The 22,184-nt window shown below is 42.3% G+C and overlaps 1 protein-coding gene across 2 annotated transcripts in view; it reads left to right on the forward strand.

Annotated features, from left to right (window-relative positions):
- Positions 1–22,184, forward strand: part of PKN1 (protein kinase N1) — a 73,566-nt gene that overhangs the window by 22,809 nt on the left and 28,573 nt on the right. Inside the window, exon 1 of one of the 2 annotated variants that reach the window (XM_063120488.1) lies at positions 19,543–19,641. The exons of the other annotated variant lie outside the window; for it this stretch is intronic. Within the exon in view, the coding sequence (XP_062976558.1) occupies positions 19,597–19,641 (45 nt within the window). The 5' untranslated portion in view covers positions 19,543–19,596. Of the gene's footprint in view, positions 1–19,542; positions 19,642–22,184 lie in introns of those variants that run through there. 2 annotated transcript variants of the gene reach the window in all.

Below are 22,184 nucleotides of genomic sequence, written 5' to 3' on the forward strand. Positions count from 1 at the left end.
CTGTTAGGGCCCTATTTGACCTACCTGGACATCTTGACGTGTGTTGATTTTCATTCATTCATTCTATTTCTATACTGCCCCACAGCTGAAGCTCTCTGGACAGTTCACATTAAGCTATAAACCATTAAAAGACATTACATAAAGTACAGGATAGACATAGACAGGCATTGGAGACTTTTGAAGACTCAGGGCAGGTGATGATGAAAAACATGCATTCCCTTACATGTTGGTGCTGCTGAGGCTGTTTCAACTTCTGCTTTTCATGGTGATCTTGATGATAGGAGTTATAGCATTATAGTCCCATGAAAGCTGGGATTAGGGCCAGACTAGACATGATGGTAAAGGTGTGGCTGCTGCCTAAAATGACAACCGTTCACCTGGCTTTTCTCCCCCTGCCATAGCTGCTGCAATCTACTAAGACTTACCTTGTGTCATGTCATGTCATTCAACGTTTCCCTACCTCCAGATCTGCATCATTCACTACTGTGCCACTCGTCTGGGGAGGAGGCATGCAGAATGTTGTGACTTTGGGATACAAGTTAGACATGCAGTTATTGCCTTTGGCAGCAGCTGTGAACATACCCTCCTATCTTGTTTGGCCCTTGGTGCCTGTTATGCATGGATTTGGGGGTGTTGAGATTAAGATGATGATGATGATGATGATGATGATGATGATGATGATGATGATTTGCACGAGAGTATGTAGTTACAGAATTTAGAATTGCTGTTTGATAGCCTTGAAATCTAAGGCTTTTGTAGATTATGCTAATTGCAGCAGACACATTACCACTTCCTGCTGCCCCCCCCCTTGCTTCCTATTGCTGAGTGCAGAAATCCTGGAAGTAAAGATCTCTGTGCCCATCGCTCATGGCTCTGCATAGGCTCTTTGCCAAATTGCATAAATTATTTATTGCACTGCTGCATCGGCAGCTGGTTAATGCCCTGTGGGGTGCATTATAAAACTGCCAGTGTCTTAGTGCTTGGGGAGCTCAGATATGCATAGTGCAGGATATAGTTTGCTTCCCTCATTTCAAATACTGCTCAATTCCATGAAACACTATAGAATAAAATCCTCCAATTCCATGACATCAAATTCAAATACTATTATTGTGAGAAGTGATACTTGTGATGTTGGAGAAAATTGACTCCTCTGGGAAGGAAACTGTGGAGTTTAAGAAGTGGAATTACACTGAAACAATTCTCCAGATCTCAGGCAAGATAAGCCCTTGTCTTGACTTGGGAGTTCATAACGTTTGACTGGGCTTGGTAGCCAACTTTTGTGGCCACTGAGGCTCTGGGTTTTTTTTGGTTTTTTTCTTTAGAAGCAAATAAACACATCCTTTGTGTACTGGGGAGGAACAGAAATTGTGTGTATGTGTGCGTGTGTGTGCGTGTTTGTCTGTTTGAACAAACCCTTCTTCTCCAGATGCAGTCTGCTGCCATTTTAAAAGAGGCAATCTCTGCCTGCATATAGTGTTTTTGGTGGCTGGCTTTTGAAGAAAAATGGTTACTCCCATTGCAGAGTATACTAAAGATTTTTCTTGTTGATTCCCTGAATTAAATTTATCTGTGCTCTTCAGCTGTCTTGGACTTCAGCTCCCATCTGACCCAGCCAACATGGTCAATGATCAGGAATGCTGGGAATTGTAAGGCACCAGGTTCAGGAACGCAGCTGCAGACCCCTGCCTTGACTCATATTACAAGTTTTAGCAATGGCCAGGCTCCAGAAAGTTGAGTTTGGGGACAAAGGGGAGGGGAGCTGTCTGTCAGTCATAGTGGGCTAGAAGCAGGTCCAAAATGGGCAAGGTTTGAGTTCTAGAACAACAAGCAAAGATTAGAGGGAGCAGGAACTTAGGCAAATCATTGCTCTTTGAGTCACACAGGTGCTGGTATAGTTTTAAATCTAGATCAAGGGCACTCCTGTTTCCTTTACTGACTTTCTTTGCCTTGAAGAGCTTTCAAATTAAAAACAGTTTCTGCTTTTAAATGACCTGCAAAGAGAGGAAAAGAGTCCTCTTATGCCCACCATACAATTGTTTCAAGATGCTTGGAAGAGACAGCTGGAAGAGAGTGCATTCAAGAGGTTATGGAGAGGGATGGCGGACCGTATACCTTTACTGAGAACCAGTGCCAGTGGTGAGGCTTCTAGATGACAATCCATTGTGAGGGTAATGTTGGGTGTTGCTGACTCCCTGTCGTGCAGGCCTACTTGGCTCGGACCTCACAATGTAAGCGTAGTAGAGGCTGGGCAAGTGCATTTTGAAATATCAACCTAATTTTATAAAATTAATTGTCCTAAAAGAGAAAAATGTCCTGTGTATTGTCACAGAGCCTTTTTTGTGCCTCCGCCAACAACAACAAGGGACTAAATTGTAGTGCTAAAATCAAATTTGTTTGTTTGTTTATTTATTTATTTAATACATTTCTATACCACCCAATATCTGGAGCAACCACTGGTAGTGTATTTCTGTCCTCACCATATGGTGGTGGTGGTGGGGTGATGAGAGCGGCTAGCCTTGCTGCTGTAGAATAGGCCACAGTTCATTGTTGCAGATTGAATGTGGAGAAAATGTAACTTACCAGGAACAGTGGGTTTAGCTAAAGGAATGTTGGATGGATCCTCCACAAGAAATGTTTGATTGTTTATCCCTTGTGCATGAGCAGCCTTGTCTAGAAAGCTTCATGTAATAATAAACTCACACTGGGTATGTAGATTTTACTGCTCATACTTACCACTAAGGATTCTTTAGAAGTAATCAGTGTATTAAAACAAAAAGGGTGCCTGGGAACCCTGCTGTCTCCTACATGGCTTAATTTTCCATCGTCCCCTGCTCCAATTAAGTAATGACTGAAGTGCTTGTGTAATCCTTTTCAACTCCTGTTGTTTCTCTATTCTACATGAGAATCAAATGTATATTCAGGCAGCTTACCAGGGGCTGACCGTCCACAGGCATCCAGCTGATGAGATTCCATAAAGTACATCAGGGAGGCCGCAGGGCATTATTGAAAGCATGTCTGTTTCAGGCAGTTATGCAATAGTTGTCCTCCTGGACATCTTTGTTGCGTCAGAGTCACATGACCAACCCCAGTACAGCCTTTAGATTGTTCAGCAGCTTTTAGCTCCCTAAAGGTTTGATGGTCCACAAACTCTGCTTTTGCATGTTAAAGAAGGTGTGTGTATATGTATGTACATATGCACACACACACACACACACACACACACACACACATTTATGGGCAAAGCAATGAGAGAGCTTCTGCTGACTGCTGAGCCCTTCAGTGCTATGCCTCAGGAAGTAGGGCACTGGCTTAGAACTCAGGAGGCCTGGCTTCCTTTCCAGCCACTAGTTTTCACAGTGTTGGATGATGCTAAATAAGCTACTACTGCCTTCTTGTTCTTGGGCATGACAGTATGAAATATCATTCTGTCTCTTTTCAAACGAGTCTCCTGGTCCACACTTGCTGGGAAAGGACAGTCCGAGAGGGGGTTCCTGCATTGTGTGTATGTTTGTGAGTTAATTGCACATTCACCCAAATCAACAAGGGCTGGGGGCTGCACATGCATGTTTCCACCAGTGCACATTGGTAGCTAAGAACAGCATTCAAACACAAGCCCACACCTGACTAGAGCTGATAGTTAGGCTGAAGTGGAGCAAGGAAAGAGATTAGCCTCCAGGGCGCACATGCTCCAAGCCCAATTTCCCCACTCCTTTTAAGTTACAAAGGGAACTGCTTTCTCACAGTTTAAAGGACCAGGAGTAGGGGAACTTCATTGGCTGAGGCTACCATACATCTGCTAGAGCCCCTTACTTGCTGACTATGAGGAAAATCACTGCAACCACTCTGTTCATGCTGGATACTTTTTTTGACCCTCCCTGCCAGTCGTGGCTAGCTGTGAATGATGGTTAGGTGGAGAGGAATGGTAAAAGGAGGAAAAGAGCTCCCTGTGTTACCCTGCTGCTTTTCTGCCCTCTCTGGGGGGGGGGGGAAACATTTTGTGCTACTATACATTTGATTTGAACATGCAGAAATTCCAATACTGTACAGTTATCCTACTGGGCAATTTCCTATAGTAGACAGCAATAAGCCTTTCCTGAAATTCAGGAAGGTGATGACATTGTGGGGGAATTCGTTGCATCCAGGTGTTTTTGTATGAAAAATGTGCTGAATTTAAACAAATCTTGGTTGCAAAACTTTTTGATTAGTAGTTGGCCACCATCTTGGAAAATGGCTATCAGTTTTCACATGTTTTGGGTATTGTGTACAATCTGTCAAACCTATTAAGTTTTTTCATATCAAATACTTTCACAAGGATTTTAAAAACTGATTCATAAACAAAGAAGTTATGGAAATGATTTTGATAGCACTATTTTGTAAATTAATGAAATTCAAACCCCATAACTGGAAAGTGCTTAATTCCCCCCCACACTGAATTTCCATAACATGATGGATTGCATTGCCCTAAGTTAAAGGAGAGTAATGGAATTACAAAGACCTCAGCAGCTTTAACTCAATGGGTGCTTATGCATAACTGCCTATCTGGTTACACCTAAATTCTGTGCAACATGATTTCACATGCTGAAGCTCTGCAAGATTTGTTTATTTATTTATTTATTGCATTTATATACCACCCCATAGCTGAAGCTCTCTGGGCAGTTTACAGAAGTTTAAAACAGTAAACATTAAAAACAAATATACAAAGTTTAAAAACATCAAAAGCATAAAAAAACAACAGTATCCCTATAAAAACAGCTATTCTGGGGTCCATTAAAAATAGGGTGACCATATGAAAAGGAGGACAGGGCTCCTATATCTTTAACAGTTGCATAGAAAAGGGAATTTCAGCAGGTGTCATTTGTATATAGGGAGAACCTGGTTAAATTTCCTCTTCATCACACCATTTAAAGCTGCAGGTGCCCTGCCCTCTTTTAAATCTGGTCACTCTAGTATAGCTCCTGCACTTTAATTGTTGTGATGAAGAGGGAATTTCAAAAGGTTCTCTGTATATACAAATGACTCCTGCTGAAATTCCCTTTTCTACGCAACCATTAAAGATACAGGAGCCCTGTCCTCCTTTTTATATGGTCACCCTTTTAAAAAACAAACAAACTCAGCTCATGTTGTTAAATGCCTGGGAGAAGATAAAGGTTTTAACCTGGCGCTGAAAAGATAGCAATGTTGGCGCCAGGCGAGCCTTGGAGGGGAGATCGTTCCATAATTGGGGGCCCACCACTGAAAAGACCCTCTCCCTTGTTGCCATCCTCCGAGCTTCCCTCGGAGTAGGACCTTAGATGTAGAGAGCAGTGAGCGAGTAGGTTAATGACCGGAGAGGTGTTCCATCAGGTATTGTGGTCCCAAACCGTGTAAGGCTTTATAGATCAAAACCTGTGAAGATGAAGCCAATTGTTCAGAAAAACAGCACGATAACAGGGATGAAAGCTTACTATTCGCCGTTCTTAATTGTTTTAACTAGCATCTACCACAATCTGGACAAACCCTGCTTGTAGAACATTTCCGGTAAGAATCTGGCCTCACAAGACGTCCATGATTCTCTACTTGGCACGTCTGACTTGGAAAATGACCAGCTGCATACCTTTGTGATTCATGGCAATGAAATGCCTGCTGAGAGAGAGAAATTCATGCCAAAATGCCTAGAATAAATCTAAAAACCTTTGATTCCTTGTATGTTGTGCTGAAACAAACTGGAGGAAAAGAAGTCATTCTTAAAGCAGACAGACATATTTTACAGTGTTGCTGCTTCTCAGGGACAGTGTCATGCTGATCTCTCAGAGATGCTATGACATGCACCTTTTCACAGTGCCTTTGTCACTTGCACAGGCAAATGGATCTTAAGAAATGGACAGAAATCTGTACTGTCAGATGTCCTGACTGCAGGTGATAATTGCCCAGAAATCATAATCTCATAAACAAGCAGACCTGTCTGAATATTGATGGGTAAAACCCTTACAGTTTCCATTGGATTCCGTCAGAGAGCAAAGACTTTTAGAGATTTGTTTAGGAGTTCATTGACTGACTGACTGATTGATTGATTACATTTCTATACTGCCCAATACTGAGGCTCTCTGGGCAATTCACAGCAATTAAAACCATAAAATAAAACATGATAAAACATAATATAAAACGTTGAAAAGGTTAAAAGTACCATGTAAAACTAAAGCAGTTGCAGCCTAGGGAAAGCCTGGGTGAAAAGGTGTATTTTCAGGAAGCATTTGAAAGATATCACATTTTCTTCCTCCCGACCTGCATGAAGGGAGTGTTTTCCAGAGGCCGCCATTGACGTTCTTCATGGTGACATTCTGTTCATTTTGGAATGACCAGCAAGGTCTCCTCTGATGATCTTAAATGTCTCCTGGGTGTATATGAGGGAAAGCATTCTGTCAGGTATCTTGGCCCCAAATTGTTTTGGGCTTTGTATGACAATAATATAACTTAATGCATGACTTGGTAGCTAATAGGTGGCCAGTGCAGTTCTTTTAACATTGGTGTTATGTGAGCATAGCTAGGTGTTCCATTGAGCACCTTGCTGCTGCATTCTGCACTAGCTGCAGCTTCTGAACCACATACAAGAGTAGCGCCACATAGAATGCATTGCAGTAATGTAATCATGAGGTTACCAGTGCCAGGATCACCGTTGGTGGGCTATCCCTATCCAGGAATGGGTGTAGTTGGTGTACCGATTTAGTCTTAAATCAAAAGAAATGATGAGGTATTCAACTGGTACAACATTGCATCCACAAAATGTGAGCCCAGACAGCGTCGAGCAAAACTTCAGTTTGCTGAGTGATAGACTATGGAAATGTTACCCTCCCTGAAAACTGGAAGAATGTAATGCATTAGCTGACAGCAGGGCGGACCTAGTGACATTTCTAGCTATTGAGCTAATGGCTAAAGTACAAAGTGACAAGGACATTGTAATAGATGGAGCATTTGCTGAACCAGTCAAAGTGAGATAACCTAATAACAAGCTGCATGTAACACCTTTACAAGCTTCCCAAGAAGTGGGTGATGCAAAACTCATCCTCCATCCAGCAAATATTCCTCATGACACAGTTGTAATAAATATCATGCCAAGACATTGATGTCTTGGTACTTCTAGAGAACGTTGACTTCTCAAGAAGTTTAGATGAAATCTGGAACACATGCAAGAGGAAAATGTATTAACATATGAAAAGTCTACCAACACTTACTGCTTGACTGTGAGGCTGTATTATCTTTTCATGCTCTCACAGACTGTGGCAGTACATTTTCCTTGTAAGATTTCAGCAAGGAATGTGGTTATTAACCATCACCATTTGCTGAAGGGATTAGATGAGGGTGATCTGACACCAGAAAAACTAGTTGATGCTAAAAAAAATGTCTGTCACCTATATGGTCATGGCAATACAGTGTCTGCCAATCAGTGTACATAAAAAGTAAGCCAGAATCAATGCCTCCAACACAAGATGCATTGCAACATCATCTGAAAAAAGCATGATCAAAGCATGGTTTGGAAACAAGCTGTTTCCTGTCATTCTATGTCCTCAAGTCATCAGATGGACATTTGAAAATGGAGAACTGAAATCTGGGCTGAGGACAATTGATGTTATCTCCAAATCCTATGAATATAGGCAGCAAAGGATGCGGAAGATATCCGTGCATGTGAAAAAAAACAGCAAAATGACATCTACCTATAACCTTGGGGACAGCACATGTGTTTAACAGATCGATGGATTGAAATTCAACTACAGAGCTCAACAGTATCTGCTGATCAGATTTCTAGATATATCAAAATGCACCCATGGAAAATAGTAATGTTCTTTTTAAACTGGAATGGTATCGTGTCCTATATTATAACGATGTTGTCAAAACTTCCTTTATGTTATATATTGATACCTTAACACTGGTTGCGTGAACCAGAGAAAGAGTTTTGCAGAAAAGTATTTATTCAGTCTAGTACTGTTGGTACGTATGAAGCATCATGTGCTTTTAGATGGGAATAACAGGTTTTTTTGCCCCCAGAAGCACTAAATCACCATTACGCAAGCAGTGGGGGCCACTTGCTCAATGTGATTGGCAGGGCTGGCCACACTTACAATGAAAGAAGCAGTGAGCCCTGCGCAATGCGCATGGATGGGCAAGATTGGATACTGCCCCCCCTTTTTTTTTTAATATACTGGCAAAATTAGGTATAGTGAAATTTGGCAACCTACATTTTCGAATTCAACACACTTCTTTCACCAATAAATATGAAGTTGCCACTAATTCCTCAAGAATGCTGTCAACTAGCTTTCTAGAAGCATTTTCAGGATGCTGAATCAGTCTTATGTCCTGATTTTTATCACTTCTGCCCTGTGGGCAGTGATTCTTTATCTAAAGGGTGTCTCATTTTCTGTGGATATATAACAGTGTAATTCCCTTGTTGTATAAGTGTATAGACTTTAATTAGCACAGTTTAACTTCCTTCCACTCACCTTGAAAAACATAGGAGTCTAATTTTCTGAAGAACACTCAGTCATCAGGAGAGTCTCCCTGTTTGCATATCTTCAGATCAGGTAGATGTCCAAGGGGAAGGCATCTGCTGAGCTAAGTTGAAAAGCTATGATGTCATTAAGGGCAGGGAAGCCAAGACAGCTCAACTAGTCTGACAATTTTGTGATTTGAAAGAGAACAAAGTTTGTGCACGAGAGTCTTGGAATAATGAGCATCCTGCAGAAATCTGAAGATAACTGCAGTGCATGAGATTGTGGTTTGTAATAGAGGTGGATCTCATTGCAGTAGATTCTGGATTCTAAAATGTGGTATTGGCACACAATGTGTGTGTGAGAGAGAGACAGAGAGGCCTTAGCTAGACCTTCCTTTTGTTCCTGGGCAGAGGAGGGGAGATCTTGTGTTGGGATTAACACAAGATCTCTGCCCCGTTTACAGGTAATGCACGACTACCTCAGGAAGAGAGGCGTCGCACCGCCATTTTTTTTTAAAGAGGACGTAGTGCATGAACGCTCGTGTGCTAAAGTTAAGTCTTTTTTTAATTTAATTTGGTTTCCTTGCTCCCCCCACCCTAACCTTGAAGGGTGCAGTGCTCCTGGCTCCACGCGAGTAACGGAAAAGGGCCAGACGTTCCGCTGTCTCGGACTCAGCTCAAGACTGCAGAAAAACCAGGCCCAAAGGGGAGGGCTTTATCCCGGGCAAGGGAGGGATGTTCCCTCCCTGATCCTGGGATCTCCTGTGCGTCATCTGGACGCACAGGGACAATCCCGGGGTTCGCCCAGGGATATAGTCTGGTCTAGCTAAGGTCAGACAGAGTTTGGTTACAAGATTCAAATCTTTCATCCTATTCCTACTGCTCACAGGGCAGTGTTTAAAGTAAAAAACAAATTGAAACTTTGCACGAAGAAAAGCTGAAATATACACCCTGTATAGTTAATGAAAGTATAATAAATTAGCTTTTTTATATAATGTTCTCTTTTTCTGCTATTCACAGGTGAGGAGATGCTTAGGGTACTGAAGCATTTTCCCTTGAGAATCCTACCACCACACCCTGGTTTTGGAAATGTCATTGCCCACAGATTTTCATACTTGGCATCCACAGGAGCAAGAAAAGTGCTTTAAAAAATAAAATACAATACAAATTCTCAGGAAGCTGAATTCTGCACCTGGTACCGTATTTGGTGTGGAGGTGTCTGGTCTTGCATCAAATCAAAGATTGCACACAGCCCATGCCATGCATTTCAGAACAAACACAGTTTCAGCTGTAAATTAGACTCTGAAGTGCAATGTAGTATAAGGGTTGGGGTGGGGGAGAACTGACGTAAAATAGCTGGTTGCTATGACATTGTTGATGAATCCTAAATATTTCAGACTTGGTTCAAGGTGTGCTTCTGGATTGACTTAGCCAGAACTGATGGTAGCCAGAAGTGGACTGGGATCAAATTCTTGGTCTGGATGCTGGCCTTGTTCTCACTGTGCTCAGACTATAGAAAGGCTGCTTTCAGGGGACCAAAGCCATCAATGACTGAAGCTTAAACTGTACTGTGGTTAAGAATGCTCTCTAATCCTCTGTCTGGTTACTTTGATTGTTACTATAAAACACCCAGTATTAATGGTGACTTGAATCTTGTCCACATACTACATTTAAGTCATGGGATCACTTTTTTGAGCAGCCCCCATAGCTGGTTGGAACTCATGGAAAGGGGATATGTTGTGCACATAGGCTACTTCCCTCTTAATCCATGAATGTTGCAATCTGATCAAGAAATCACATATGAAGGGATCAGACTGAGGATCCATCTAGTCCAGCATTCTGTTCAAACAGTGGCCAACCAGCTGCCCACGAGAAACCTACAAGCAGGAAATAAGTGCAATAGAACCCTCCCACCCATGTTCCCCAGCAACTGATGAACATAGGCATACTGCCTCTGATGCTGGAGGTAGCATATAGCCATCAGGATTAGAAGCCATTGATACCTGTATTCTCCATGAATCTGTCCAATCCCCTTTTAAAGCCATCCAAATTGGTGGCCATCATTACATCTTGTGGTAGCAAATTCCATAGTTTAACTGTGCATTGTGTGAAGAAATACTTTCTTTTATCTGTCCTGAATCTCCCACCAGTCAGCTTCATGGGATGACCCTGGATCTAGCGTTATGAGAGAGGGAGAGAAACCTCTCCCTATTTTCTCCACCCCATGCACAATTTTTTACACCTCTGTCATGTCTCCCCTTGCTTGTCTTTTCTCTAAGCTTAACAGTACCAGACATTGTAACCTTTCCTCAAAAGGGAGTTGCTGCAGCCCCTTGATCATTTGTGTTGCCTTTTTCTGGACCTTTTTCAATTTTAAGCTATCTTTTTTTAGGTGCGAAAATCAGAACTGTACATAGTATTTCATGTGTGGTCACACACTAAATTCATATAAGGGCAGTATGATATTGGCAGTTTTATTTTTTTGCTTCCTTTCCTTACTATGACTAACATGGAATTTGCCTCCCCCCCCCACACACACAACAGCTGCACTCTGAACTGAATGGTTCCTGGATTGTAGAGATGCAATCCATGTGTACAGGGATCCAGTCAGGGGCACTACTCATGAGCATGATCCTCTGACTGGAAACATCTGTGCTTCTTTCATGTTCCCAGAGCAACGTGGTGCACATTTCCCTGATGAAAACCATCTGGGATGTGTTACTGAACTCCCATTGTCTCTCTGACTTGGGGCAAAGAGAATGGCCACATTGTGATGTTCAGGTTCTCAGCTGCTGGATTTCTCAGGCCGAGAGAGATTGGTTTCTGCCAGATGGGTGAGGGTGTCAATGCAATTAGCAGAATTAGGAAGTCCAGCAAAGCTCTGTCATGCTACATTAAGGAGCACTTTGCTGAGAACTCAACATGGACCCTGAACTTGGCCATGATGAATTAAATCCAGACTGTTCTTCCAGCTACAACATAGCCTATCTCTAATAATATGGCTCTGTATCAGCTGGGGTGTGTGCTGTGTCCCTGCACTTCCTGAGGGATTTTTGGAGCCTGACATCAGCGCCAGTGAATATGTGGATACAGTTGATATAAGCCATAAGCACATGGACACAGTGTAGGGGGTTGTTGATATTCTGAAGGCATTGCATAACTGGGAGACTGAGGAAGCACTGACCCAGAATCTGAAAACCATAGGATGTTTCTTCCATCTCTCTCAAGCTGTGCAAAGTTTTCACAGAAATATTTGTGTAGTTTGACAGGAGCATTCAGGATCTGTTTCCTTCTCTGGCAACAACAGAATACTACACTATGAGCCAGTTTGCACGATACGACAGCCTCACAGAGGATTATTTATTTAACCCACAGTCAGGCTGCTGAATGTGCAGGGCACATGTGGGCGCCTTTTTGCATATCCAACCCCCATCTTGTGGGTTTTCGTGTCATGGGAACCCAACGAGTGTGAGCTATGCAAGGGTTAAACAACCCTAGAACAGACCATAGGTTATTCAAGAGTTGTTTAACTCTTGCATAACCCACACTCATCGGGTTTGCATGACACGATGACCCCCGAGTGGGGGTTGGATATGCCAAATGGAGCCTGTGGGTGCCGCAGCTCATTGTGGGTTAAATAACCCACAATGAGCCATGCCATGTCATCCAAACCAGGTCATTTTTTAGAAAGAGTCAGTTGTAAAAGCGGAGTGACTAGGGAATGGGGTGGCCTTTAGGAAGAACATGCCCAAGGAATGTGTCTTCTGCTTGGACTGTGTGGGGGCAGGGGGAAATAGGTTGTTTTGGGGAGAGAAAAGTCTGTACTCTAAATTCCAAGTTCTCTCTATCAAGAATGGGGAAATAGCCTTGGAGCATAAGGGCGTATTGCCCTCCCTAGAATCTGCAACACAAACTATCCTACATTCCTGTGCCCTGTAGCAATGTCTACTTTGATTCTCGGCTCTGTTCCCATTGTGCAGTGTCGATTCTGTGATTTAGAGATAGCTGAGACTTACAAATCATGATGTTCTGTTTCTGGAACTACTAGTGAGAAAGAGATGGGTAGCACCTAGGACTGTCAGCTTTGGGAAGGCGTTGCTGCCCACAGTAAGGGACCAGTGAGAGACTGGACTCTTGGGGCCTCTTCTAAGTTGTAAGGGCACAGCTGGGTCTGATGTTTTTAAAAAAGCACATCATTGAAATGTGGTTGCAGCAGAGAAGAGAAAGACGTCATTCTGTCGCAGCCCCTGCCATTCACAATGAAAGGGGCGAAGGAAATTATTATCTTGAATGTTTGCCCCTCACCCTCCAGTTCTCATATATGAAAGCCATAGCCCGCCTCTTTGATCTGGTGTCATCAAAAAGGAAGGCCTGGGAAGGATCCTTTTGTGTGGCAGCTAGCTGGCTTTTCTCAGGCCTTCAGGGCATTTTTAAAGCTATTGTGTATCCTCTTATATCTGTGCTGAGTGCTGGTCCCAGAGGGGGAGCCCTATCACTGAGTAAAATTGGGAGCAGCCCAGTTTGTTCTGTACAAAGCCCCTGTCTCAGGTTTAGATATTAAGGCTGCTCTTTTAGATTGTTGGCTCTGTTATGGACTCAAGAGCTGCTCCAGTGTATTATAAATAAATCAACTTTTCCACAAATCTTCTAGAAGACTTTCTGTTCCTTTGCTGTCTATAATACATTAGCTTGGCCATGTGGGCCACAGTACATACTCATTTATATCAGTCCCTTATAGGTGGATTACAGTTTTCCAGTGAGAGGCAATACATATTTTTGCGTTAGTTAGGAGACAAGGGATTAATGTAAGGTCATCATAACCAGTGATCTTCTTTAAATATCTCCAGAGTACTGCTTTTGTCATATCAAATGTCATAACATGTCTTCTCTTTAACTGCTGCCAAAATATATTTCCAAAAAGTCACAACAAGAGGGCAAACAAAATACATGAAAGAGATCATCATTTCGTGAGTTATACACTAATTTCTTATTGAAGGGGGAGCTCAACATCCACCCTCTTATAAAATGCTATCCAAGTATATCATATTACTAAGCAAGTTGATGGTTATATATGTATAAGCCAGAGCTTTTGGATAAACTAGGATAAAACAGTCTTAAGTTGTATTCAGGAAAAGCAGAAGATAACATGGAATCAGACACATGAGAAAACAAACCCATAAATAGCATGCCATAACTGAACTAAAACTCTGATTTAACTAGAAGTGGGAAATGCCAAAATTGGGGGAATTCTTGGTTCTTTGCAATTACTACACCTTCCTTTCAAGGGCAACTAGGATAAAAGATCTTATTCAAGTTTAGCTCATGACCTAATGTGTCAAGTGGCTTGAGCCAAGCAAAAGCATTTGTTTCATTTCAGACTGGAACAGAGGGTGCTTCCAGATGAGGCTTTTATGGTGCCATTAAGGGGGCCAAGGCACCTTCAACTACCATGTTTCCCCACCATTTCTTCTATCTTTTCTCTTACTGCAGAAAAATATCTGCTCAATGGCGTCTGAACTGTTGTACCAGGAGCCTCCCATCTGGAAGCACTCAAAGGCTTAAGGATAAGCTATCTTGAGGAAGAAGGGCAGTTATCCTGTAGAGGATAATGAACATTTAGGATGCATACAGATGTACATAATTTTGAGTGGTGATTAACATTTAGGATGCATACAGATGTACATAATTTTGAGTGGTAAGGCTAGTGTGGGTGAGCACTGTCTGCATTGTGCACCTAAACAAAATCTTCTCTCCTGGATTAGGCTTCAGGTAAATTGGTTCTATATATTTACAGCAGACACTGGCCAAGGACAGCTGAGTGGCTGGAAACATGTGACTTTACTAACCCATCCACCCCCACATAACCAAAGCACTTTCTGAAATTTTTTTTAAAAAACATATTCAGCTTTAGAAAATGTTTGGGCAGAGAAAGTTGAACAACTGTCCATGCAGCACTTAAAAAATAAATTGACTGTATTTAGTAATCTTAGCTATCTATAGCATTTCTGTACCACTGTCTATTCTAGGATTTCTGGGTGATTTACAAACGTTAAAACAATACAATAAAAAGCAAAACAAACATAAAAGCAGAAGATTACTGAATCTGCATTTGATTCACTGGCCAGTATATGTGTGTCAGATGTATTCAGAATGTAGGGAGAAGCCAGGCTCAATGTGTGAAAAGGATACCTGCATAATAGCAGACTTGAAGAGGATGTGGAATCTGTGATGCAGATAAGTATACATGTCTGATGAGCTGAAACTGTGGTTGTGGTAGCTTCCAGATTTGGACACAGGCATCATGGCTGTACTACAGTAAAAAGACTATAAAAATTAATAGGCAGAATAGCATGCATGCACACCATATGTCTACTACAGGCCTGTCCTACATTGAATCCTGGATTGAGGTGCTGGTACAAATCTTTTGTGTTCTATTGCTTCTCAATGGGATCAGATGCAATGAAGAATCTAGTTGCTTTGGCTCCAGGTACAACATGGTCGATATGCATAAGTTGTATTAAAGGTGATTATTAATCGTTTCTCATACTATTTGGCCCATCAGCTTGCTTATTCTACCAGGGCAGGAAATCTGCTGGTGTTCCCTGTGCTGCAATAAGAACTACTAGTTTGAATTATCCCAAGAGGCCGTTTTTCTCTTTTCTGACAGCTGGTCTTGTGACACAAGCTGCTCCATGATGCTAAGCCTCTGCACCTCGTTTCCCTTCCATGTCATTCCCCTTCGATCTGGATTGTATGCATATATAGCATAATTGTACACGCTCTCTTTTTGAGAAACCCTTTTGTGTGTGAAAATAGGGTGATTGGCATGAAGAGGGCAAGGAAGCCCTGCCTGTAGGGCCAAAGGGCAGCCCTCATATAAATCTGTTGTTGGAAGATTGGTCGTCCTGTCTAAAGGGGGCACCATCAGGTGTACATTGTTTTTTCCTAAATGATCTGAACTTTTGCAAATGATGAAAGTAGAATGAACACTTCTTGCCTGGTTCTGCTTTTGATCATTGGCCCTGGCAACATGTTGACTGTAGGCATGAAGTTGTCTTGCACTGCTTTGGACAAAAGAGTTTGTATTTCTAGGCTTCAGTTCCCCGTTATGATAAACCCAGTTATATGTAGGTATTTGGGGGACATGTATAACCCCATGTTGTACTTTTATGTCTGCAGAACACAGCAGAAACATTGGGGACAGAAAATGCTTAACTTCCATTATCTACATGCTCAAGTCTGCATTCGCATTTGTGGTTCTGTGAGCTTTTCAGAGCCCTACATTTCTCTTTCTCTGTCCAGGGCGAGGGAAAGTGAATGAATGCTTTGTTCTCTTTCCTGCAGTATAATGCCTTCCCACCCTAGGCCCCAACACTGGCTGAAGGAGCCTCCTCCCCTTGCCCTGACCTCTTCCTTACAGTGCCTGCCCTGCCTTGCCATGTTAGGGTCAGCTCTGACTCTGAGGGAAGTCAAGTGAGTCAGCAGCAGTTCTGTTTCCTCCATTGCATCAGGAGGTGTCCAGAACAAGCAGTGAGGCTGTTTAGACTATGACCTGGCCTGATTCCAACCCAGAGATGGGGGAGCCAGCTCTGCATGCATGCTCCAGACTGCAAGAAGACTGAGCTTGCAAGTGCAGTTTCAGTAAGACCCATTATCTGAGCCCAAACTGCCAGGTTTTTTCTTTTGTTTGTTCCCTCACATCTCCATGGGACAGTTGGCTGCAGAGGATGTTGTTCATCGGCCTACCGTGCCGCATCTCAGAAAGATCTCCCAGTTGTACCTTTGCATACCTCGTCCAGCAGCAGCTTTTTCTTAGGGCTGCTTGTTTTCCTCGTAGTCAACAGAGCAGATTTTCTGGGCACAATAATGGAGCAGCTTTGGTGACGGCTGCAATCAGCAGGACTGCTGTAAATTCACCACCAAACTATATGTTACATCATTAATGGGGAGTTTAAAATGTAAAAGTGTGCTTAAGCTGGCCAATGTTATTTTGAAGGAAAAACAGCTGCATGGGCTTCCAATCCGGAATGTGGTCCTGATCTTGATTGGGGGCCCTGCACCAGTTACCTGCAGAAAATCCCCGTGTCCAGATGCGATTTCCCCCTGTGCTATGCATAAAGGGAGTATTTTCTTCAGGAAATTAGTGTAGACTCCTGATTCAGACTGGGAGCATATTTTACATTAGGGTGCCTGCATGGCTGCATTTTCTTCAAAATATCAGTGACCAGTTTAAGCAGACTTTTAAAAAAGCATGAATAATGTAATGTGTAGTGGCCCTCATATACACTAACAAAAATATTGCATTTGCATTACAATATGCAAACTTACATTATTGTGCTAATGCAAACTTACATTTTTGTTGGTGCATATGAATTCACAGCAGACTTGGCTAGGTTCAATACTGAATTCCTTAGTCTTTACTGGTGAGTGTTTTCAGTATGCCAGAAATACCCATCTCTCTCTCCCCCTCTCCCTCCTGTCCCCCTCTCCCAAAACATTCTGTATTTGTAGTTGGACCTTCCATCCACCAACTCTCTGCTGATGAGCTGATGCAATCTCATAATAAATCCAGATTGCAAATGGTACAAATAGGAAGCTGGTATATCACAGAAGATACACTATCAATGCTGATAGTTCCAGTGTGAATAGTTGTACACCAGAATTGCCTGCTTCTCACTTTTTCTCTACATATTAGGCAAAGCTGACTTTCAGTTCCAAAGCTGACTTTCTTTGCAGCTGGACCAAATCACCCTCTTCTAGAAGAAATATGTAAGGCCAGTCCCTTGATTAGATCACTCTGTCCTTTTATGTCTGGGGTTGCACATTCTGATGAGAGCTATAGATGAGGAAGAATTTAATCTTTCAGGAGTTGGGTTACATTTTTTGCATAGAATTTTGATTTGTTGTCATGTTGTTGTTTTTTAAATAGCACACAGTACATACTACTGTGCCTATAGGCTCTACTGAGAAGGCGTTGCTGGTTTCAAGGGAGGATGAAATAAAAAAGTAGATTTTTTAAAAAATGATACAGCTGTCCCAGGATTGTAGCTCTTCAGAATGCAGGTGGTAAATTCCATGTTTGAATGCTTCCCTCATTCTGGTATATGGAAAGACAGTACTTCAGGGGGGAAATGAGGCTGAATATGCTTTCTTACTGACATCATAGGAGGATTGTACCACTTGCTCTTTTGGCTGTTACAATTAGTGCTCATGTTATCACCCCCACCTCTCTAATTTGCTAATATGATTTATTTATTTATTTATTTTATTGCATTTGTATACCGCCCCATAGCTGAAGCTCTCTGGGTGGTTCACATAAGATAAAAACACTTAAAAACAATATACAAAAAAACCCACAAAATCATGCAAAATGCAATACATTTAAAACCACTATAACAACTTTACAAATGATGAGCAAAAAAACAGACCCAGTCTCATTACATATTGCTAAATGCCCGAGACAACAGAAAAGTCTTGACCTGGCACCGAAAAGATGACAATGAACATTTGAATAAAACAGCCTGCTTCCCAAGGTCCCTAATCTAGGTGTATATTTTCCATGCACTAAGGTTAGCTATTTCTGCAGAGTAGGAGTTAGTATTTTATTTAGATCTGTGTCTTGTTTTTCTGCTATGTGGTCCTTGAAGTAGCTTACAATAAACGAAACATCATGAAATTTTAAAAAGGGATGCATCACTTAAAGATGAAGATACTCTTGTGTTTTCCCCCCATTATTTTATTTTGAGATTTTCCATGAGTAGACAAATGTATGGTACTAACATTTGCTCCTTCCAAATGCTGACCTAGGAACCATCATATTAGAGGATGAATTTGGGAAGCGTAAAGCTCCAATTGCCAAAAAAGAAAAAAGGCACAAGTGCAATTAATGTAACTTGGGAGAAAACTAAGGGATTCTTTCTAGCCCAGTGTTGCTAATGAGAGGAAGCATAAGAAAAGAGTTAACAATAATCACACTGCACAAAATGTCTGATTTCAAAAGAACAATTGCAAGGAGGAATTGTGCCAGACCCTGAGAAAGAAGGAATACTGCAAAGATGGGACCTTTTTGTGGAGTGCACAGCAGTGAACCATAATGGTCTACAACTCTGGCTCTGGTGTAACTATGCTACTCCTGTGTAACTATATCCCCGTTCCCTGCTTTCTCTGGTCAGTGTTGTAAGGATCTGACTTCAGCATATCTGTTCACAGTATGCTTGTTTTATCTTATGCCAATTAAGAATTGAGATACAGATATTCTTTTTTTACCCTTTTACCCTTGGTCACTAGTGTGTGGGTGACTTGATAACTTTTACTACTTTACTCCCATTTTGCTCATAGAAAGACTACCACCTTTCTCTTTACATCTTCTCTCTGGCCCCGTTCAGACAACACACTAAACCATGCTGCTTAACCACAAAATGGTTAACGGAATGCATGTATTCTGTTAACCATTTTGTGGTTCTGCAGCATGGTTTTAGTGTGTTGTCTGAATGGGGCCCATGCCTCACAAAGGAAACTGTGTTGGAGACAGATCTGAGTAAATGCTACTATTTTATTTTCAAAATATGAGGCAACAACCATTTGTGACTTCTTTGCCCCTCCTAGCAGCCTTTGGTCTGTTTAACTCCTGCTGCGTTCTGTCTTAAGACTTCCAAACTGCAAACTTTGGGACTCCCAACATAATGCCCAGCTCCCTCTCCCTCTCTCTCTGTCCCTCCCCTCCACCTGTTGACTTAATATCCAGCCTAAAGAACAGTCGTGGAACACTCAAAAACTTGCTCACTATTTTGTGACATTTCAGTTGACTGAAATAAAAATCTTTTTCTACTATGATTTTTGGATATATTTTCCCCTTGCAAATTCACTAAGAAGGGAGATGGGATGGCATGTAGAAAGTCAGCAGGGGGGGCATTTGGGCCCCTTCATTACTGCTTTCAGGCATTTGGGCCCCTTCATTACTGCTTTCAGTTGGCCTGTGTTCCGGTATTGCCAGCGAATACAGGAACTCTGTTAGGAAGTGGTTTGTTTGCACACAAGCTGGAAGAGACATTTGAATCAACAGGCAGGAAGTGAGGGTGTAGCCAGCACACAGTTGCGATCAGACGGATGGCCTGCTGTGCCTCTCCTAAGGCAGGATGTCTTTTTCGGAGCCAGAAACAAACTCTGAGCATGACCTGGAGGTACTAACTTTTTGGAAGGGGGATATCAGGAGGGTGGGAAATAAGTTGATGATTTCCCCCATTCCCTTCTTTACAGTAACTGAACAACGGGAGGGAGGCCTTTGTGCGCGTCGGAAGTTTATGGCAGCTAAACGGATGTATACCTTAAATCAATAGGGCAGGAAGAGGGATTTCTAAATAGCATAGGGTCTAAATGGGGATTTCGGCTAGGGGAATACTGCAGCATGAGTGTGAGATGTGAATGCTTACATATATCATGAAGCATGTGTACAGCTTGCGAACTGTGCTGTGTTATCTACAAGGAATCCATATGTGTTAGAGAAAGGAGAGACTGCAGTACTTCACTGTACAAGGCATCTGAAATAAAAAACAACTCATGTACAGTGTGTGTGTGTCAGTGTATGTACATGCATACAAATGTAAGGGGCGGCTGTAATGACCCTGTTCAGATGACATGCAAAACCATGGTTGGGTCACTAACCCTTTTGCAGCAAATGTTTCGTGAGTGTGTTTAAAACATGGTTATGTAGCCATCATTGTTAGAAATGGTTCACCCGACATGCTAAGCCATAATGTTTAGCTCAAAATGCTTAACTACCGTGATTTAGTGTGTTGTCTGAACAGGGTCAATGTGTCTGTAGGTTGGGATAGTAGTTTACCACTACATATGCTGGCTGTGATATGTCAGACGTACTTTTTAAAATGCCAGTCTCTATTGTAGATATTTGCAGGTTCACACTGTGCTTTTGAAAATGGGATTACCTGAACCTTGTCTTGCACTCCAGTTTTCATCCTACCCCCCACCCCGTTATCCACTTCAATTTGATATTCTAGCCCACTATGCTATCTTTTCTCAACTCTTCAGCTTTACCCTGTTTTTGCAAATGGTCAGTGAGTGGTGGGTAGGGAACTTCTACCAGACTCTACTGCTGGGGTAGGGAAGGGTTTCAGCCTCAGGGCCGAATTCAGTTTCAGAAAAGCTCTCGAGGGCCGCATGCCAGGAGTGGGCGAAGCAAAAGGAAAGGGAGTGGACCCCCAAATCCAAAAGATAGCCAATTATAGTTTAAAGCTTTTACTTTTATTTCAAACTTTTAGAAGGTGAGAAAATTGCAGAAAAGCCAAACAACGGGGGGTTGAGGGAAAGGGAAGTGGGGCATGACCCCAGGAGGCCGGACATGGCTCCCAGGCCTTAGGTTCCCCAAACCCCAGCCATGCTTTTCAGCTTCTGGGCCTTGTTCCTTGTGTAGCAACCTGCAATGTTAGATAGGCGTAGTTCTCTGTTGTGCTCCCCCAGGCCATTGGTTTAATTCCCGCCAGCAGGCTTGTGGTGCTGATTCCATTACTGAATGAACTGTGTGAATGACACTTAACTATAGCACTAAATGTGCCAAGATCCCACTTGGGCTCATATCCCATAGTTGGAGTACTGACAGCCTCCAACGGCAACCCTGACAGCCTCAGTATTAGTGCCAGAAGAAAATCTGCCAGTCTATATTGCCCATTCCAAGTTGGCACCAATCATGCCATTATTACTGAGAGAGTGCTTTTAATTTTGGGTCAACCCCTCCTCCACTCCCCAACAAAGCTTAAGTGCTTGTAACCACATTCTGTGCATACTCCTCCCTTGTCTCTAATATTCCCCTTTCTCCACTGTTTTCTCCATCTATTGAACCTGATACTACAAGGGTTTCACGGCCTGGACCTATATTGCATTTGTAACTCTTAGAAAGCCTCATGTAGTATGATGGTGCTGTAGAAGTAATAACCATAATTTGCAAAATGCTCTCTGCAAATCCTTGTAGTGGATTGTAATTGTTCTTACTGTAGACACATTGAAATGAATTGGATTTAGGTTAGACTAACATTAGATGCAACCCTTTGTTTGTCTTTGCAACAACTAGTCACTGGCTGAGTTCGGACAACACACTAATCAACGGTTGTTTCCCAGTCTGTTCCTATTACCCTTCCACCCACCCACCCAGTTGATTAGCGTGTTGTCCGAACTCAGCCACTACTGTATACACTTTACAGAAGACATTTCCATGACTATGACTAAGCAGGATAAAAGCCTGCGTTACCTCTCAAAAGAGGGCTTGGTGCATTTAGGTTGCAATCCTAAGCATGCATACTTTAAAGTAAACATGATTAGGAGCAGGCAGTACCTCCCAGTTCCTCCTGCCCTGGGAGCCCGACTGTGTTCAGATGCCATGCTACATTTAGAATAATGAGAGTGAACTCCCACAAGCTCGGAGTGCACTACCTCTCTTCCTCGGGTGCAGCCATGAAGAAGGGTTTGGAACTATTGGTTTCCGGTTTCCAGATTTTGTTTTGTCTGAACTTAGCAAACTGGTTAATTAATGTTAACTGGTTTGTTTGAAACAGGCCAACTTCAAGCAGTGGTTTATGAAACTGGCTTGCCAAACAAACCATAGTTAACATTAACCACAGCTTAAGGTTTGGAGAACATGACATGCTGGGGTTAATTGAAATGGGAAATGAAAGCTTCCAAAACTCCTCCTCCCAGCTGTGCTAGAGGAGGAAAG

The sequence above is a fragment of the Elgaria multicarinata genome, chromosome 3 (genome assembly GCF_023053635.1).
Source record: "Elgaria multicarinata webbii isolate HBS135686 ecotype San Diego chromosome 3, rElgMul1.1.pri, whole genome shotgun sequence".
NCBI classification, from domain to species: Eukaryota; Metazoa; Chordata; class Lepidosauria; order Squamata; family Anguidae; genus Elgaria; species Elgaria multicarinata.